We start from the raw sequence: 17,348 nt of genomic DNA, 5'->3' as shown, positions 1-17,348 counted from the left end.
TTTTGTTTTTTGGTTACCATTGTGGTAAAAAGGTGAGCTTGTGCTTAGTTTGTGAGTAGCTGTCGTATACACCCACATGTTCCATGATCGTTTGATTGAGAGGGAACTGATGACCATATATAGACTGTATAAATGTGCTGACCCTCAAACTAATTAGTTTTATTTATTTCTTTAAAAACTAAAAGCCGACGCAACACTTATGTTCATATGCTAAATGTGACTCGTGTAGCATGCAAGTAATGATCAAGTAAAAAAAATCTCATTACTGGCATTAGCACAGTAACAGCTCATTGAGAAAACATAGATTTATTTTATGTATAGCCATCCACAGCCTAGCCACAAGGTCTACACTTCAGCATAAACTCTTTTAAATGTCAAATATAACTGAACATCAAACGTTAACAGGTTTTTCCCTTTACTAAAAACACATTAAACAGCACTTGATTTCAACATTTACTCTCCTGATTTATCCCTATGCAAAGCATACTGGGACCTATCAATGCAACAGTCTCATGTAGTCCCAACACAAACAGTTTAAGTTAACCTAACATTTTACAAATGCAATGTCATTTCACATAATACAATTGAGTAAAATATTCGATATCAAGCAATAGACATAAAATCAGATATTGGCCAATAACTTTAAATAACCAATAACAAACCTTAAACCTTTTCAAACCTTAAGGGCCGTTTACACATTTTCAACTATAAACAGAAAACTTTTTATGAGTTTTGGCTTCTCATTGTCCGTACACGACAGCTGCATTTTTGTGGCTTTTTGAAAACGATACCATTACCGGCTCTGTGTAAACTATGACGTCTTGCGCATCAAATGCGTATTAATACATGTTCAGTTTATAGGCACATAATGTTTCTTTACAAAGTAACATCGCCAACTACTGGCCTGGCAGCATAATACAACTTTTTTAGTCATTTTTTGCGGATCCGTGTGAACGGGGATCGCTTTGACAATGCTGTCATCTGTTGTTTTCTGTATGGGAAAAACACAAAGAAAAAAACGTTTCCATTTTTAGTGCATTGTTGTGTAAAGGTACCCTAAGTTTCTCTATGGCTCTGTAAGTTTTACAGCTTTCTCTTTAAGAGAACTTCTGTTTGGTACTGTCAGTGAAATTAAAGGATTACAGCAATAAATCAATTTTGATTATACTCTTGGAACTGTTCATTACCTATAATGCGATATTTTTGGTCTGGTAATTCATAATTTATCTATTTAATGCCTTTCACACAGAATACAGGTAAAGATTAATTCACATTAAAAGTTGATTACTTTGATTGCAAGGGAGGGGGCATAACCTCAACAAGTCATATTGTTCACATATTGATTTAAAGCTTTGGGTGCTTACTGAAGCGTTTATGATTTTTACACAAAAAAGATATCATGCTTAACAAAACGTTTTACCTACACTCCAACTCATCCCTGATGTGTTTTTTTTTCGCCCCCTAGATGATAAATTGAGCAGACAATATGGCTAAATATAAATATGCAGACAGATTGCTCAATGCGCTAACACAAGGTAATTAGTGGACAAACATCAAATGTTAACATATGGTTCATCTATTTAAATATTTTCATACCATGCAGCTCGGCAAAAGTGTCTGAACTGCAGTATTCCGTCTCTATCCGTTGCTTTATGTTTTTTTCCCAAGACATTCTTACTGCTTGATCATAGTTGAACATGTCCTTCCCCTCCAATGAAAACCAAACAAAACAGAAAAATGACATGCTCACCAAGCTGTGAGCCCAAGGCGAAAGCAAAGATGCTTCCACTGTCTGAGTGAGAGAGAAAACGGCAACCTCTGACAGCCTCTGAGGCACAAAAAAAAAAGAAGGAAAAAGAAACCCCACACACATCCAAACGCGTGGAAATATGTGGAGAGGGCAGAGCAAGCCAGAAGATCTAGAAGTCCTGCGGCATAAATTGATGATCAGCCGATAGCACCAATCATTTCCAATGCACAAAATAATTTCACGCTGCACTTTTATTTCGGTCCTGGGATGACAGTAGAGATCATTTAAAATGTAATGCAGTAGAGTACAGTTTAAGGACAAACAAAACAATTCAAATGCAGCCGTCATACTTAGAAATGTCAGTAATATAATGCATCTTCCACACTCCTTTTATGAATATACCAAATTGCTGTATATAAAACACTCTTAGGTTATTTTTGAGTTCGTATACACCCAAGTGGCACGACTGCATCAAGGTGATAAAAATGTGCTGGGTTACAACCAATACCTCACACAGGAAACTGTTATTTCTGGGACATCAGAGGGATGATAACAATTTTGTAAGGCAATCGTGCAACAAGCAGGAGCGCTTTGCTGACACTATAAAGACAGAGTCAGAAATGGCCGGACAGACTGTCAATGACCAAGTGAAATGATAGATACCAGGCCTTTATCGAATCAATAGTGCCGTTTCCTCCCATGTTGAACAGCCTGCCATGCAGGGGACTAATTAGATGATAAAAAGTGATGGATGTGAATTAAATTCACCAGCCCCTTTAAAAAAATATTCCTTTGGGATGTGCACCATTTCCTGCTGACCTTTTAGATCCTAACTTTATTGTATGTGAACACAATTAAATCAATCCGTTCGATAGTTGTAATGCAACGGTGCCGTTTGCGGGGCTTAACTACACACAGGAATTCGGTGGACTGCGAAGGGAAAGCCGGGAGATTGAATTTGTGATGTTGTCAACAATGTCTGTGTAATCAACAAGAAAACAAACAAATTAAACATTTCCAAGAAGCATGGTTGTGTTCTACGAAACATCAAATATATAATGAGTGATTTCCTCAGTTGGGCATGATAAAAAATGGAAGAGTAAAAGCCTATTGATCCTAGTGTCATTACTTCGAAAGATAATGAGAGATGACAAATTTGAGCTGAAATAAAAAGTCACAGAGGACAGGTTGCTGGGAAGGAAAATCAAGACGACTTCTGAAGGGGTCACGAGCTCTGGAGAGAAAGAGCACGGCAAACCGCAGAGAACGGGCAGGATAACCATCAGGGGCCATGGGGAGTCTCGCATCTCGCTACTAGAAACTAGAGGTCAAAGAATTTCCCTGCGGACATCTGCTAGGCCGTGCTTTGCCCTGGAGACATCAGCCTTCTTATGAAGGCTTTTCTTCTCATTAGGGTTCTCCTAAAGATCCTTCAGACTCTTGTAGCAGAACAGAATGGCAATGAAACCACTCAGGTGCTGTTGTTATTAAGCCTGTTGTTCAAATGCAGGATTGATTGTTTTAAACTACGTTTCTTGCTGCTTTACATTATTGTCTTCTATATCTCGCAAAAAACAAACAAACAGAGGATCAAGAATCTACGCAAAGATGGTAAATACCTTCAAAAAGTGTCTAGTTATAACAATGACAGTTGAGGTTAAAGATGCATATGTACATGACAACAATGTACTAAAAACAGAAGTTTTTCCTTTGTTTTTCAATGTCAAAACGATCCACAGAAATGACTAAAAACGTTACATTATGCTGCCGTAAAATGTATGACTTCACCGTTTTCACATTCATGCTTTTGTAGTTTACACAGAGACGATAACGGTATTGTTTTCAAAAACTTGCACTTTGAAACCGTTTTTCAAAAATAGCCGCTTTCAGGCCCCCAAACGCTGTTGTTGTGATAATGAATGGCCAAAACACATACGTTTCCTGTTTTTAGTTCAAAATGGTGTCGTGTAAACGGCCCTTTAGTAGCCAAATGTTTTACAATTAAAAGGTGCTGTATGTAAGATTGAAAGCTAGTGGTTGAAATTGGTACTGCAGTACACATTCAAAATATTGTTGGTCAAAAATACATTTTGAGGACACGCAACAGGAACAAGCGCAATTGACGCAATTGCAAGTTGATGAGTTAATTTTCCATGTTTTAATGTGCTTCCGTTCATACACTGTAAAAAAAAAAAAAAATCAGATCAGATCAGATCTCCAATTAAATTGCATCAATTCACAGAAATTCAATTTGGCTAACTGAAAAATTTTGATGCGATCGGTCACTAGAAAATTTTCAATTGGAGACCTGATTTTTTTTTTTACAGTGTAGAGATTTTTTTTAGGTCCTTTTAGGTCGGATAGAATCTGATCTCTGACGCAGTTTGTTTGATGGATTCCATGGCACCAATATGCTGTGTTTTCCGCCAATACTATTGGGTAAACTGGTGATGTGCTGTATCACACAAAACAGACATTCGACACGGAACGCACATTTTAGTCAAATAACTGGCTGTAGCATTGTATGTGTGAGTATGTGATCTCAGCATGTTTCCTAAATGTCTGCAAACATATTATGGTATTTTTATGCTTTAGTACAGTCATAAATGTACATACAGCACCTTTAAACAATGTATACCACTATTTTGCATATTCTGACCAAACGTGTACCTAGACAGGAAGATATCATCAAGGTTTGTGTTATTTTTATGTAGCTACCATTAAAGGTACGGTTTGTCTGAAATGGAATATAAGTAAGGGATAATGTACATCCAGCCGGTTGTTGTCGCAAAATAAACCCTGAAAGAGTGATCAGATTGCATCACCCTGAAGGGGTTTATTCTGTGATAATAACCGGCTGGATGTACATTAACACGCTTATTACACAGCTAATTGCCACATGAGTAAATAATTAGACATGAAATATTGATCTGAGTCAAAATATTAGTTATTAGCTCTTGAAATGCAAAGCTTTCGCTGACATTTAAGGGACACGGTACAATCATACCACTTATTACACAGTATTTCATCACATAAATAATTATGGTGATAAGAGATATTGATTTGACATGAAACTGTTCTTGCATGTTTGTCATCTTGTCCATTACAGTGAACAAAACAATCGTCACAAAATGGCAGCAGCTGCGTATGAAACAGAGAGCGAGTCCACAATATCAAATGACATAACACAAAATAGTGATTTAAGTTTTTATATTTTATTAGCTCACCAAACGCAAATCTTCCACAAGGAAAAAAGTTCCTAGCAAGTATATAGCGCTGATCTTTATGGAAGCCTGTTTCCACCACAGTTGAGTAAAAAATATGATTCTTTAAGTCATAATACTGAGAAACTTTCTCAAAATAATGACTTAGTTTCTCATTATTACGAGATGTTAAGTCATTATTTTGAGAAAGTTTCTCATTATTACGAGATGTTTTCTTGAAATAATGACTTAACATCTCGTAATAATGAGAAACGTTCTCATAATAATGACTTAACATCTCGTAATAATGAGAAACTTTCTCGAAATAATTACTTAATATCTCATAATAATAATAATAATGAATAATATAATATATTATATATTTATATATATAATAAAAAGCAAGGAAGAAGCATTACTATAAAGATTAAACAGCTGCAACTATTTTTAACATTAATATTAAGAAATGTTTCTTGAGAAAATCAGCATATTAGAGAGGATCATGTGACACTGAAGACTGGAGTAATGATGCTAAAAATTTGGAACATTGTACAATTGTACACAAAACAATAACATAACACAATTCGCTGTAGTGAGGAGGAAACTGAACACATTAGTATTAGCAATTAATAATAATAATAATACAAATAAAATCAAATATCATGTCAGCTGGACATTGTATTCATTTGTTTGTATTCTGTGTTATGTTATTTGTTATACTACCTGACAGTTTATGTTTATGCAGGCTTATAGACCAAAACTACCATTTCCCTCACTTGCCACCAAGAGTCAGTTTCAAGCATTTTTGGCAAATTTAACAGGATTTCCCTTTGGAGTGCACGCTAGAAGCTTTCCGGCCTATCTTTTAAATATCCATGGATATTTAAAAATGAGTTTTTTCCTGTACTGTGAACTATACACTACATTTTAGTGTCGCTTCTGGGCAGGTTCTATCTTTAAAATAAACTTTTTCAAATGCATCCAATTTTTTTGATCAAAGAACTGTGTATCCTACAGTTTGTGGTTCTGTATATCCAGTGAGCATTTGTGCCAAAGTTTGAGAGGTCATTTCAACAACGGAGAGTGAGAACAGCAACATTGACACATCTAGATAGGTGGGTGCTCTATATGTGGGAAGAGGAAATAACTATCAGCTATAGCTGCAGCAAAATACAGAACAATATGCTGTGTTCTTACAGTGAAGGTGCTGTAATGAATGTGAAGTTTGGTGTCTTTGAGGAACTTTGAGGATTTAGTCACACATAACACACATAAAATGCTTAATCTGTCTTTTTTCCACAAAGCATAAAGTATTTTCTCTAATGGTTATTGTTTCACTGAATGTTAGGTTTTTCAGTGTCCATAGGCAGTTTAAATCTATTGAAAAGTGCAAATGTGCAGGTTTACTGTATACAGAGCTCAGTATCAAGTTGCATGTTGACTAAATTCAAGCATTAAAGAGAAAACAGTGTCTTCACTTTTATCTTTTTACACATTCATTTCCCACATATAATTGAATGAGGAAAGGAAAAACAAAAGAATAAAAAAGCATGTTGACTACTTGAACATACATTTTGCTCTCCTTTCTTTCTGGCCAGCAAATTTCACAATGACTCTCTGATTAAAGTCAGTCATCTCAGTAGTGTCATGACGTTTGCATATTTCAGTTAGATATTTGAGGTCTCTTACCCCCGTTGTTGTCCACAAAACTTCAGTACCGACACTTAGAAATAAAAGACAGGGAAAGCAATAAAGGGCATTGCTAACAACACATCCAGCCAGCCACCTACGTTTCTCATAACAAGCGCGTGAAGCTCCGAGTGCAGCTGCGTCCTGTCACTGGCCTGCTGCTGGATTTGTAAATCGCGTTGGTCCGTTTCGGGATCCTTTATCATTTTTTTTCTTCCAACGAACGCCTTGTGAAAGAATTTGGTTTAACTACTGCCATCTCTACGAAAGTGATCATTTTTTGGCGGAGTCGGAGTGACTGTGTCGCCCGCGCACTTTCGCTTTAGTGGCCAAGAGTGTAAAGTTGAATGACAGGTGACGAGAACCAATCAGATTGGATAAAATAGCACACATCCAATTCTGATTCGCCAGGGACGCAACGACCTGCGTCCAGAGGAGGATCTTTAAGAACCAATTAGAGACCAGCTTCAGGTCATATGCTGCCCGTATATTTTTAGACTCAGATAGATATCCATTTGTCCGGCGTCCCTCACGCATGAAACCGCATGAAACATATTGAAGAACATAAAATAGTTAACCCATCAAAGCCAGTTTTTATTAAATGCTGAGGCTCTTACTAACAGCCAGCATATCGTATGAGTAAACTATTTTATTTTTATTTCACTTTTATATCATTTTTGTATACATGTATATTTCTGGAATTTTGATGGGGGCGGCGCCCCAGTGCCCTCTATTGACCAGCCGCCACTGATCCAGGCTACAAGAAGCTTACTGCAGGTACTCAAATTCATCAGAAAAATGTAATGCTTGCTTTTAACGGATACTCAGAGCTGGAAGCTGTGATATGATGAATGGAGTGTTCTGAAGGAAGGGTACACATCGTTCAGTTCTCAAGTCATCTGTTTATTTCCCTAAAAGACATTATGTCTAATCCTTGGATTCAGTAGAGAACAAGGTCTAAATGTAATTCACTGGAAATACTGTTATAAAGGGATAGTTCACCCAAAAATGAAAAGTCTGTCATCATTTAGTTACGCTCAAGTTGTTTCAAACCTGTATACATTTCTTTGTTCTGCTGAAGACAAAGGAAGATATTTGGAAGAATGTTTGCATGGTTGACTTAGCCTGGTCTTACCAGACTCTCATACATTTAATTTGTACAGAGAGTCTGGCCACTCTCCATTGACAAGCGTTTGCTTCCTTGAAGGCAGATACTCTGTTAAAGTTTAAAACTTTTGGATCTGCCCAGAGCCACTCTGGATCTGCCATAACCAATCGCTAACGTTTGGTCGTGACGCATGTCATGTGTCGTTCGCCTTTATTTCTCACATGGAAGTCCGCAAAAATAACTGTGCAGATTGTGCACGCCACCTCAGTGATAAAACCTAAAACTTGTGCATTCGGATTGTGATTTATTCACAGTGGAGGAGAGAGTTTTGTGATCGGGAGCGCGCTGCTCACGTGGTCCATAATGCTGAATATAAAATGTTATATGCTTGGGATGATAAGAATAAATGCTGCCGTAAATAACGTCCCATTTCAAATGTTTACGTGCTTTTCTTCTTTTTATTTTTTGAGCGGTGATGAAATATATTTGCTCATGCAAATACTAAGTCTAGAAATGAACCCAAATTACAGCGAAGCGCAACCGCACGGGGCTCTGCAGTGGTCAAAAAGGATATAAACAGTGAATTTTGAAGTGATATATTCTTGAAAACTCCGAGATGTGGATTCGGACAGCAATTCAATTACCACTTGACCTTGGTGTTTGTCTAAAACAGTAGGTAATTCGGCCAGGGATTTTTACGCGGGGGGTGGGAGACGGACGGCAATTAGAAGTCCGAATCGAGAAACAATTACAATCCGAATAGGGCTTCAGCCAACTCCTTCACCACTAACGGAGCGAGCTGGAAAAATCAAACTTTTCCCGAACCCTGTGGGGAGGAGGGCCACAACATCATGGCCACCAACAAAACTCTTTAACTTCTGGATATTCGGCAGCGGTGCCACAACGGAATGAATGGCTTCGCTCGCATCTTTATCCGCCGCCATTACTGAACTACAACTCAAACTAGCGCACAACGTCATCATTCTCAGCCACTCCCTCTGTTCGCGGATTGGACCGGAAAAATTTGTTCAGAGAAAACCTAAGAATATACTGCGGTCCCAGACGGAGTACTGAAAGAAGTACGTAGGAGGGCGGAGCCAGGCTACCGTTGACTACCACAGAGGGGAAAAAATACTATGTTAGTCAATGGCTGCTTGGCTACAACTATTCTTTCAAATATCTTCCTTTGTCTTCAGCAGAAGAAAGAAATGCACAGGTTTGGAACAACTTGAGCGTGACTAAATGATTAGCTTAGTCACATTTGTGGGTGAACTATCCCTTTAATGCCTGTATTTAGGGAACTCTATGAAAACAAAGATAAAGAAATTTCCATTGCTGAATTATTCAGCATACATACAAGCATACGGCAGAGATGCATGTATCCACCCATTCAATCATTCCTCAGTCACCTGCAATCCGTGCATTAATGTGCTGTAATGTGCATTAGGTTGCCTGTCTGTCCATCTCATGAAGAATCACCACTCTTTACCCTGTGATTTCTTGCATGGATTAGTCCTGCATCTCTCAGGCCAGTAGAGAGCAGACATGAGCTGCTCTGTATACACCAAAGTTAGGGCTTCAGTGAAGAAAGTGGAGTCTTAAAAACATAATTGTGATATCAGATATAGTGAAAATATATATAATTGATCTTCTATAATATGAAGATTCCTCTTATCATTTGTGATTTCACTGCTGCTGGTACTGCGGGTTTTGCAGGGTGTATGACCAACACTCTCCATCCCATAATTTCTACTTTTGATAGTTTTCAACTTAATGTTCTTAATCAGATATTAAATTCAGTGTATTTGGAAAAAGTGGCAGCACTTTGATTTTACTCAAAATATTAATGTCGTTTTTAGTGGGTTGGTTTTGTTTCAGTGTATTTGAAAAGGTATTAAATAAGTTATAGATATTTCATTTTTTTGTAATATTGAATTAATAATAATACAGTCATATTACATTTATATTATAATATAATACATGTATAATACATTTACATACACATATTTATAATAGAATGTATTTTATTTATTAATAAAATATTTGATGCTACTAATTATGTTCATTGTGTGTGTTTTAATATAGGCCTATAAATGTAGTTTTATTTCTATAGTGATGACATTTCAAGCGCGTCTAAAGCTTACTTTCTTCCTGTGACGTCTTGCAGTAGATGTACCACCAGTATCTTACTGTAGTATTATTCGTGTTTTTGTTTTTTTTTCTTCTCTCCTTTGGATGAGCCCACGGCTGATGCGCACATCACGTCTACCAATCAACACGAGGCGTTACGACTGCGCGCTGCACTCTCAGCCACTGAGAACAGTCAATGAATATTTATGGCGAGGCTGCTCACTCTCCAGCGCTCAAAGTTAGTGGATTAGCAGTGGGAGGATGACTGCGTGATACAACATCAGCACCTCGTTTGGATTAAGATCCAGCGTTTGCGCCAATTGCCTCTTGAAATCAGCGGTGTGAAGGACAGCGGTGTCAGAATTGCACTCTAGAAGCGGTGTCGGGTGAAAGACGTGCCCTGCACATCACTTCAGAGACTTTGCTGTCTCTTTGCCCCCTTTCCTTCTAAGATGCCAAGACTTCCATCAACAGCATCACCCTCAGCCTACGTCCAAGCGGGCTGCTCGTTTGGAAGGACGCCCGACCGCAGCCGTTCTCATCTGCAAGTTCAATCCGATCAATTGTGACAAAGGCTGTCAGCGTCGGAATAAGAAATCGATACTCGAGACGTTGTTCTGGAATTTTAACGATCCGTTTTCCTCAAGCGAGGCGCGCGTGGAGTGCTCGGGCTCCTCGCACTTTCAGATGTTTGCAGTGTTGATGGTGACAGATTATTGTTGTTGAGTGTCCATGCGAGACTTGGGGTGGAAACATGTCTGGCCACTTCTCTGAGAGGGTCGCTGCTATCAGAGATGGCATTTTGGTCCAGCACTTCGGTTTTTACTTCTAAAGTGCCCCGGAAAATCTTATTCATGTTTACCCTCTCCCTTTCGGTCACCTATCTGTTCTATAGCTTGATGAGCTGTTACAACTCCTTCCAGTTCCAGGAGAACTACGTTTACCAGGGGAGGCTCGTGACAGAGGAAACAACTTTTGTCACTCTGAGGGAGAAACTTTACTCGACCTCTTCCCAGGGCTACCTCGACGAGGAGTTCATCGAGAGGACAGCGACCGAGCAAACCATCGCCGTCTCCAGCGTTAGAAATAGCGTGGGAATCGACGAGAGGACGGCGGGATGGGCGCGAGCTCAGGCGGCCACGACCAGCAGCAGCATGTCGCGCGCTGCCGCCGCTGTTGCTGGAGAGCACCCGGAATTCAGCACCACGGACAGCGAGCTTCGGAGAGTGGTGAACTGCACATCGGATTACGGGGTGAAAAAACTGCCCCAAGCCATTATAATCGGAGTGAAGAAAGGGGGGACAAGGGCTCTGCTGGAAGCTCTGCGGGTTCATCCCGATGTTCGAGCCGTTGGGAATGAGCCTCACTTCTTTGACAGGAACTACGAGAGGGGACTGGATTGGTACAGGTGCGCATTTCACGTTTCTCTGTTGTGCTGTTTTTGGGTCAATTACATACAAGGATGTTTTAGATGCCGCTAAAAAATATAGTTTAAAGGTTTTTTTAGTGGCGTCTATGTATTCGTGTTAGTTTAATTTGTTTAAAAAACTTTTATACCAATTTTGGTGTAACTCATCAGGTAAAATACTTAAGTTTTTGTGTGTGTGTGTGTGTGTGTGTGTGTGTGAGAGAGAGAGAGAGAGTGTGTGTGAGTGAGTGAGAGAGAGAAATTGTTTAAAAGTAAAAAAAAAATTATATATATATATATATATATATATATATCATGCATTATTTCATACAAATATTTAACATTTTTACATTTTGGTTTTGTGGTTGTCTTGTCACATGACAACGATATGGCTTCCTTCATGACAGTGACTTTTTTGGTGAATAAGTTATTTAAAAATGTCATTTTTTTATATTACTATTATCAAATGTTTTTGTTTTTATAATAGAAAATAAAAGAAATTGATTATGCCAAACTACTGATGCAAAACATTAGTGTAGATTCAAGCACAAAAAAAATATTATATCATCATCAATAAGCATTATGTCATTGACTCATATATAAGGGTATCAGTTCTCTTTCCTTTCTTTTACTATGAAAAAATCCTTCCATTCAGAGATTGCAGAAATTGTTTACCATTAAAATGTTTTCTTTTCATACCACATATTTATTTTCTCTTAATTTAATACAAACTTAATATTAATGTCTTAATATTTATAGTGATGATGGCTATATGCATCCAAATTTAGTGCAGTAATTTTGCAAAATAAGAAATAGTATACATCATTATTGGATGGGGGGGGGTAATGACTTGTCAGCAGCCTGGTATAATTAATATCCTATCTGAAATATAGGCAACTTCCGTACGCATTGCGTTCAAGTATATATAGACTTAGTCAGTAGACTAACACGTACACGATGATTCTAAAGTGACCAAGTTCCAGGCTGCAGCGGATGCTTTAGCTCAGCTTCAACATAATTACTACAGCAGCATGACTGTTTCATTTCATGCCGAATTCATGTTCACAGTCGTTGATCGGTAGAGCCAGGTGCAGTGAATGCTCCGTTGAGCGCTTTCAGCACGCCTGGGCTTCGGACTCCCAGGTGTGCTCAAATCATGAGGTGCTTACTCAGGTGTATGTGCTCCCACATACCCATCCCCGACCGCTTTCGACTCGTCAGCCTTCGTCAGCTAGCCATATTTCCTAGTTTACATCTCTCCACTCCATTTGCAAATCGGAACCAGTGCAGGTTATTACAGCCAGGCTGTTTTTCTTCAGAGTGCTATTCTACATAGGCCTATCATCATTCAGCCGAGCATTTGCCTATGGTGAGGAGACGCTTGTACGAAGAGCGACTGAGGGGTAGAAACCGAATGAGCATTAAGCCACACTGTGGTGTGTGTGCTGGAGCCGCTTGGATCTGCTAGCCTTGGGCTGTGACTCAGAGCTTTGGGGCCGGGCAACATCTGCCGCAATTCACTTCAGAGGGAGCCGAACTCGTAACATTCATTCATTTGCCCGGGTGTTAATGCGAGCTGTTTCATTACGCTTGTTGTGTGGGGCTCATTAGACCAGGGGATGACAAGCTTACATAAATAACACCTACGAGTGCTTGTGTGTTTTAATGTCTCCGAGCCTGGAAAATCCCTTAAGCGGCCCTAAATTTGTTTCCACATGCGCTTGGCATTTGACATATGTATAGCTTGCAGGAATATCAGATTTTGCAATGGCCTACCATACGCACCAAAGGGAACAATATCACGAGTGTAATAACCGTCAGGCTACATATGCAATTCGTCACGCCACCAAATGGGAGGTTAAATTTAGCAAAATAAACTGAAAATAAACACATTTTTTAACTTTTATTTGTTATGAAATTAAAAGCTGGACATCTCAACATTTGTGTTTCGATATTGGCTTTTTCAAATCAAATCAAAATGCATTTATAAAAGCACCTTAAAAAACAACAAAGTATCAAAGTGCTGTACAGTGTTTCAAAGGGAAACGATATAATACAAATAAAGAAAGATATAAAAATAAATAAATAGAAAGATAAAAACAATAGAAGGAGAAATTATATAAAATAAAGAAAAAATTATTTATATAAATGCATTTGAGTCAATAATCTCTTGCTTAAACATGTGGAACTTAGTTCATGAATGTAACGAATTAGCATAAATTAAAGATTTAGACTATAAATGAAAAAGAAAAATGAAAAGTTTGTTTATGTTACACTATATTTGTGTAATTACACAAATAAGTGTTGAGTAATATTAATTAACTACATGTATTAAATGTAGGTTTGGTTTAGTTACGTGTGTAACTACTATAGTAAATAGTATCTACCTCACCTTAAAATGTTACCAATACAAATTCGATCATCATTTATTCGCCGTCATGTAGTTTTCAAATCGTGTATGACTTAATTTATCTGTGGAACATGAGAAAAAAAAAATATTTACTCCATATATTGAAAGCCTCATTGACTTTCATTGTATAGAGAGAAATGTAACAAACAATATCTTCTTTTATGTTCCACAAAAGAAAGCAAGTCATGCAGGGCGAGTAAAGGACAACGAGTCCTCATTTTAGGCTGAACCGTCCCTTTAAGATGCACATGAAGGCCATTTGGTTTACAAACTTTCTACACGCAAAGTCTCAAAGACAAGCTGGTTTTACATTTTAAAGCCGTCATAAACATCCAGTCGTGAAGGCTCTTTGGACTTCATTTGCTGGGCATATCAGGCGGAGTTAGGTAGTCTTTTCAGTCATGAAATATGATGGTGCTCCTCCTTTACCGTCTGACGCAATGTTTAAAAGGCTTGTCAGGGAGGACCGGATGCTCTGTTAAACTCCTGTCTGCTTTTAAAAGAAGCCTCACTTTCACTGAGTGGGTAATGCGTTCCCTCTGTCAAATAATAATAGCTCGGCATCATTAGATGAAGCGTACCACTGCTGGGGTCCACTCTCAGATTAAAGGAGTGCAGGAAGGCAAAAAAAAGGAGAGTGTTAAAGCTGAAGTGTGTAATTTTTGCAGTGTTAAAAAGACTCATTTGCTTAATATGCAGAGGCAACTCCAAGTAAGCCAATTTGTAGGGCAAAGCGTTGCTCTTTTTTGAGCATCTCGACTAGCCCGACACAGCAAAATTGACGTTTGGGGCGAGCATATCTGTTTCTGATAGAACAATGGCAGATGGGGAAAATGTTCAGGAAACCTGTTCATTATTTTTGCATCCATTTGGTGACCCCGGTGTTGACTATAGCTTTAAAGCATTGCCTTTCAAAAGACACCTTTGTAAATTGTAAATGGGTATTTAAACATAATTAGTCAAATTTGTATAGGCCTAGCTCTTTTCACAATACACATAAAAGCACTTTTCACAGAAAATCATGATGTTTATAAATATGTCCACTCCTTTAGCAGATTAGAACTGGGGGATAATATTTGTTAAAGCAATCAAGCAGTTATTGGATAAAGTTGGATATAATATAAGTATCCAACTTTATAAATACAGTTGTGCGAAAATAGTTACATTTGCGACAACATAAACAATCCAGCAGCCTAGATTTGCTATATACAGGAAAAGTAGGTTAAAAAAAAAAGACATTTGCAGGATTTAACAGTCTTCTCTTATATATTCATTCTATTCAATAGTTCCCCACACAGCATTCAGAGCTGGAGATCCTTCGGCTATTTGACCTCATGAGAGTTTTTTCCATCTTTGTGTCTGGTCGTGAGTCTGTAACAGAGGTGGCCTTTCAAGAGATAGCAAAGGATTGGCATTGCCTACACCAAGGTCTCTTCCTTTTTATTGGAGATAAAATACATTCAGATCAATGAGAGCTATACACTGCTGAAGCCCACACATTATTCATTTCCCCGTACAAGGCTGCACAATGAAGCACTCTAATTTCCCCACCAATTTATTCTTTGGTGCCCCCTTGTTTCCTACTAAAGAGTAGAATTTCTCATTCCTTACAACTTTTTGAAGTTTTAAGGGATATTGATAGTTAAAGGCACGTTAAGCTCTATCAACAGCATATTGCATGTTTGCCCCATAGACTTCTATTGTATTAACAAACTGAGGGATGAGTCAAAATTATTACTAACATGCCAGAGATACCACTGATAGATATTCCCTTAAAATGTAATGTTGTTTTACAGTGCCCCATTATGCTATTTTAAAGGTTTCTACATCTGTTTTGGAGGTCTCCTACATTAGGTTTACATGCATCTAAGGTAAAACTAAATATCTTAATGTACATTGCAGCATCACCTCTTTTCTCACAGTGTCTGAAACGGTTGCATTAAAGGATTCGGTTTCTCTAAACCGCTCCTTTTCCTACTCTGCTCTGATTGGTCAGATTCCCAGTTTGTTATGATTGGTATGTTATGAAACAAACACCCATTACCCTAAATTTTCGCTCCAGAGGCTTCCTCTGTACTTATATATAGTCAGTTTTACCATATCAATTCGAGCGCAAGGCTTCATCCTTTGGAAGTGCATACAAAGCACAGATTTGCTTTTGCAGTGAAGAAAACAACGTCTTCTCAACGTGTCGACAATTTGAACTTTTCTAGGGCTCGGCTACAGCTACAGTGTTCGAGGGCGGGTCAAAGTAGACAAAAGCCCCGTTTACATGCACACTTTTGTGTCATTCTGATTAAAATCATTCCGATTGAACGATTCTGTGGACAGTTTACATGAAACGTTATCTAAACCGATCTGGTGTTGCTGTAAGAAACACCTCAGACAAATAATTCTTCTGTCAGGCGCAGTTGAAGTAGAAAGTGCCTGGGACAAACGCTGTCAGATGAGATGGCGTAGCCAGGTTATGTCGGTGTCATTATTCCAACATTATCTTCATAACTTGTGAAAAATTAACTTTCCTCTCCTCAACATTATAGCCTACTGTGAGCGCAGTGCGCACTCTTCAGTGGTGGAGGCACGCGCTGTATATCACGTCACAGAAGGACGGACACTCATTGGATCAGGTTGTTTACATGGTGGAATTTTTCATTTGATCAGTTCATGGAAAGGTTTATCCCACCCCTCTCAAACCGATTACAATTTCATTCGGTTTGGGCATTTTTATTCCGATTGAGGTGTTTATATTGAGCATTTTCATTCGGTTTGGACTTTTTACAGTGCTCCATGTAAACACACCACCTGTTTGCAGGCAACCAATAAAGACCATAAACGGACATTATGCCATTTTGTTACAAATCTTTCATGCAGTAAGTAACCTTTCATACATTTTCCTCGGTTTGTCATGCACTTTGATCTTTGAAACTTTGCAGACTTTTTACATTTACAAGCAGCTTTATTACTCACTGAATGAAAGGGAATATCCCAAAAAGAATAAATCAAAGGGATAGTTCACCCAAAGATATCTATCATGTAGTTAAAAACCAGTGTTATTTTAGTATGAAATATTTGAGTGTCATTTGTGTATTTTTGTCCTTTTTTTTCATTTTTGGCCTGGTTTCACAGACGGGGCTTAGATTAAGCCAGGATTAGGCCTTAGTACAATCAGGACATCCAAGTAGCTTGTATAAACGTGCAACATTACTGGTGTATATCGTGAGAGAAAACAATGGCACTGTTATGTCAGTGCAAGTTGTTTTTAGTGAAAGGTACGTTCACACTTGTAGTTTGGTTTGCTTGGTTTATTTAGTCCAGACCAAAAAAAAAACAAAAACAAAACACATTTAGTCCTTGTCTGCTTACCGTTCACATTGGCATTTTAACAACTAACCTAATGATCCCGAACCTAAAGGCATAGGGATATGTTCACAACCTGATTGGTTGGCTTTTATTATGTATATTCTGAGACCGAACTAACCGAACATCAAAATCAATGCTGTGTGCTGGGATAAATGTGCTTGTTGCATGTGCGTTGCCTGCACATGATGCTATTTTGACCAGCTGAGAACTCGAAGAGTTTATAAAATGTGTAAAGGAGTCAAAACAGCGGCAGGAATCCCTCCATCACACACACACAAACAATCTGCGGT

The 17,348-nt window shown here is 38.3% G+C and overlaps 1 protein-coding gene across 1 annotated transcript in view; it reads left to right on the top strand.

The window, feature by feature from the left end:
* Window positions 1-10,638: 10,638 nt before the first annotated feature.
* The window catches only part of hs3st4 (heparan sulfate (glucosamine) 3-O-sulfotransferase 4), a gene marked incomplete at its 3' end in the record, with an annotated part of 163,475 nt that continues 156,765 nt past the window's right edge, over window positions 10,639-17,348 (top strand). Inside the window, exon 1 of the mRNA XM_079834163.1 lies at window positions 10,639-11,288. Coding sequence (XP_079690289.1) covers window positions 10,675-11,288 — 614 coding nt within the window. The 5' untranslated portion in view covers window positions 10,639-10,674. The remainder of the gene's footprint in view (window positions 11,289-17,348) is intronic.

This window comes from Gobio gobio (genome assembly GCF_949357685.1).
Source record: "Gobio gobio genome assembly, chromosome: 1".
NCBI classification, from domain to species: domain Eukaryota; kingdom Metazoa; phylum Chordata; class Actinopteri; order Cypriniformes; family Gobionidae; genus Gobio; species Gobio gobio.
Note: the sequence above shows the minus strand (reverse complement) of the source record. Positions and strands in the feature narration are given on the sequence as shown.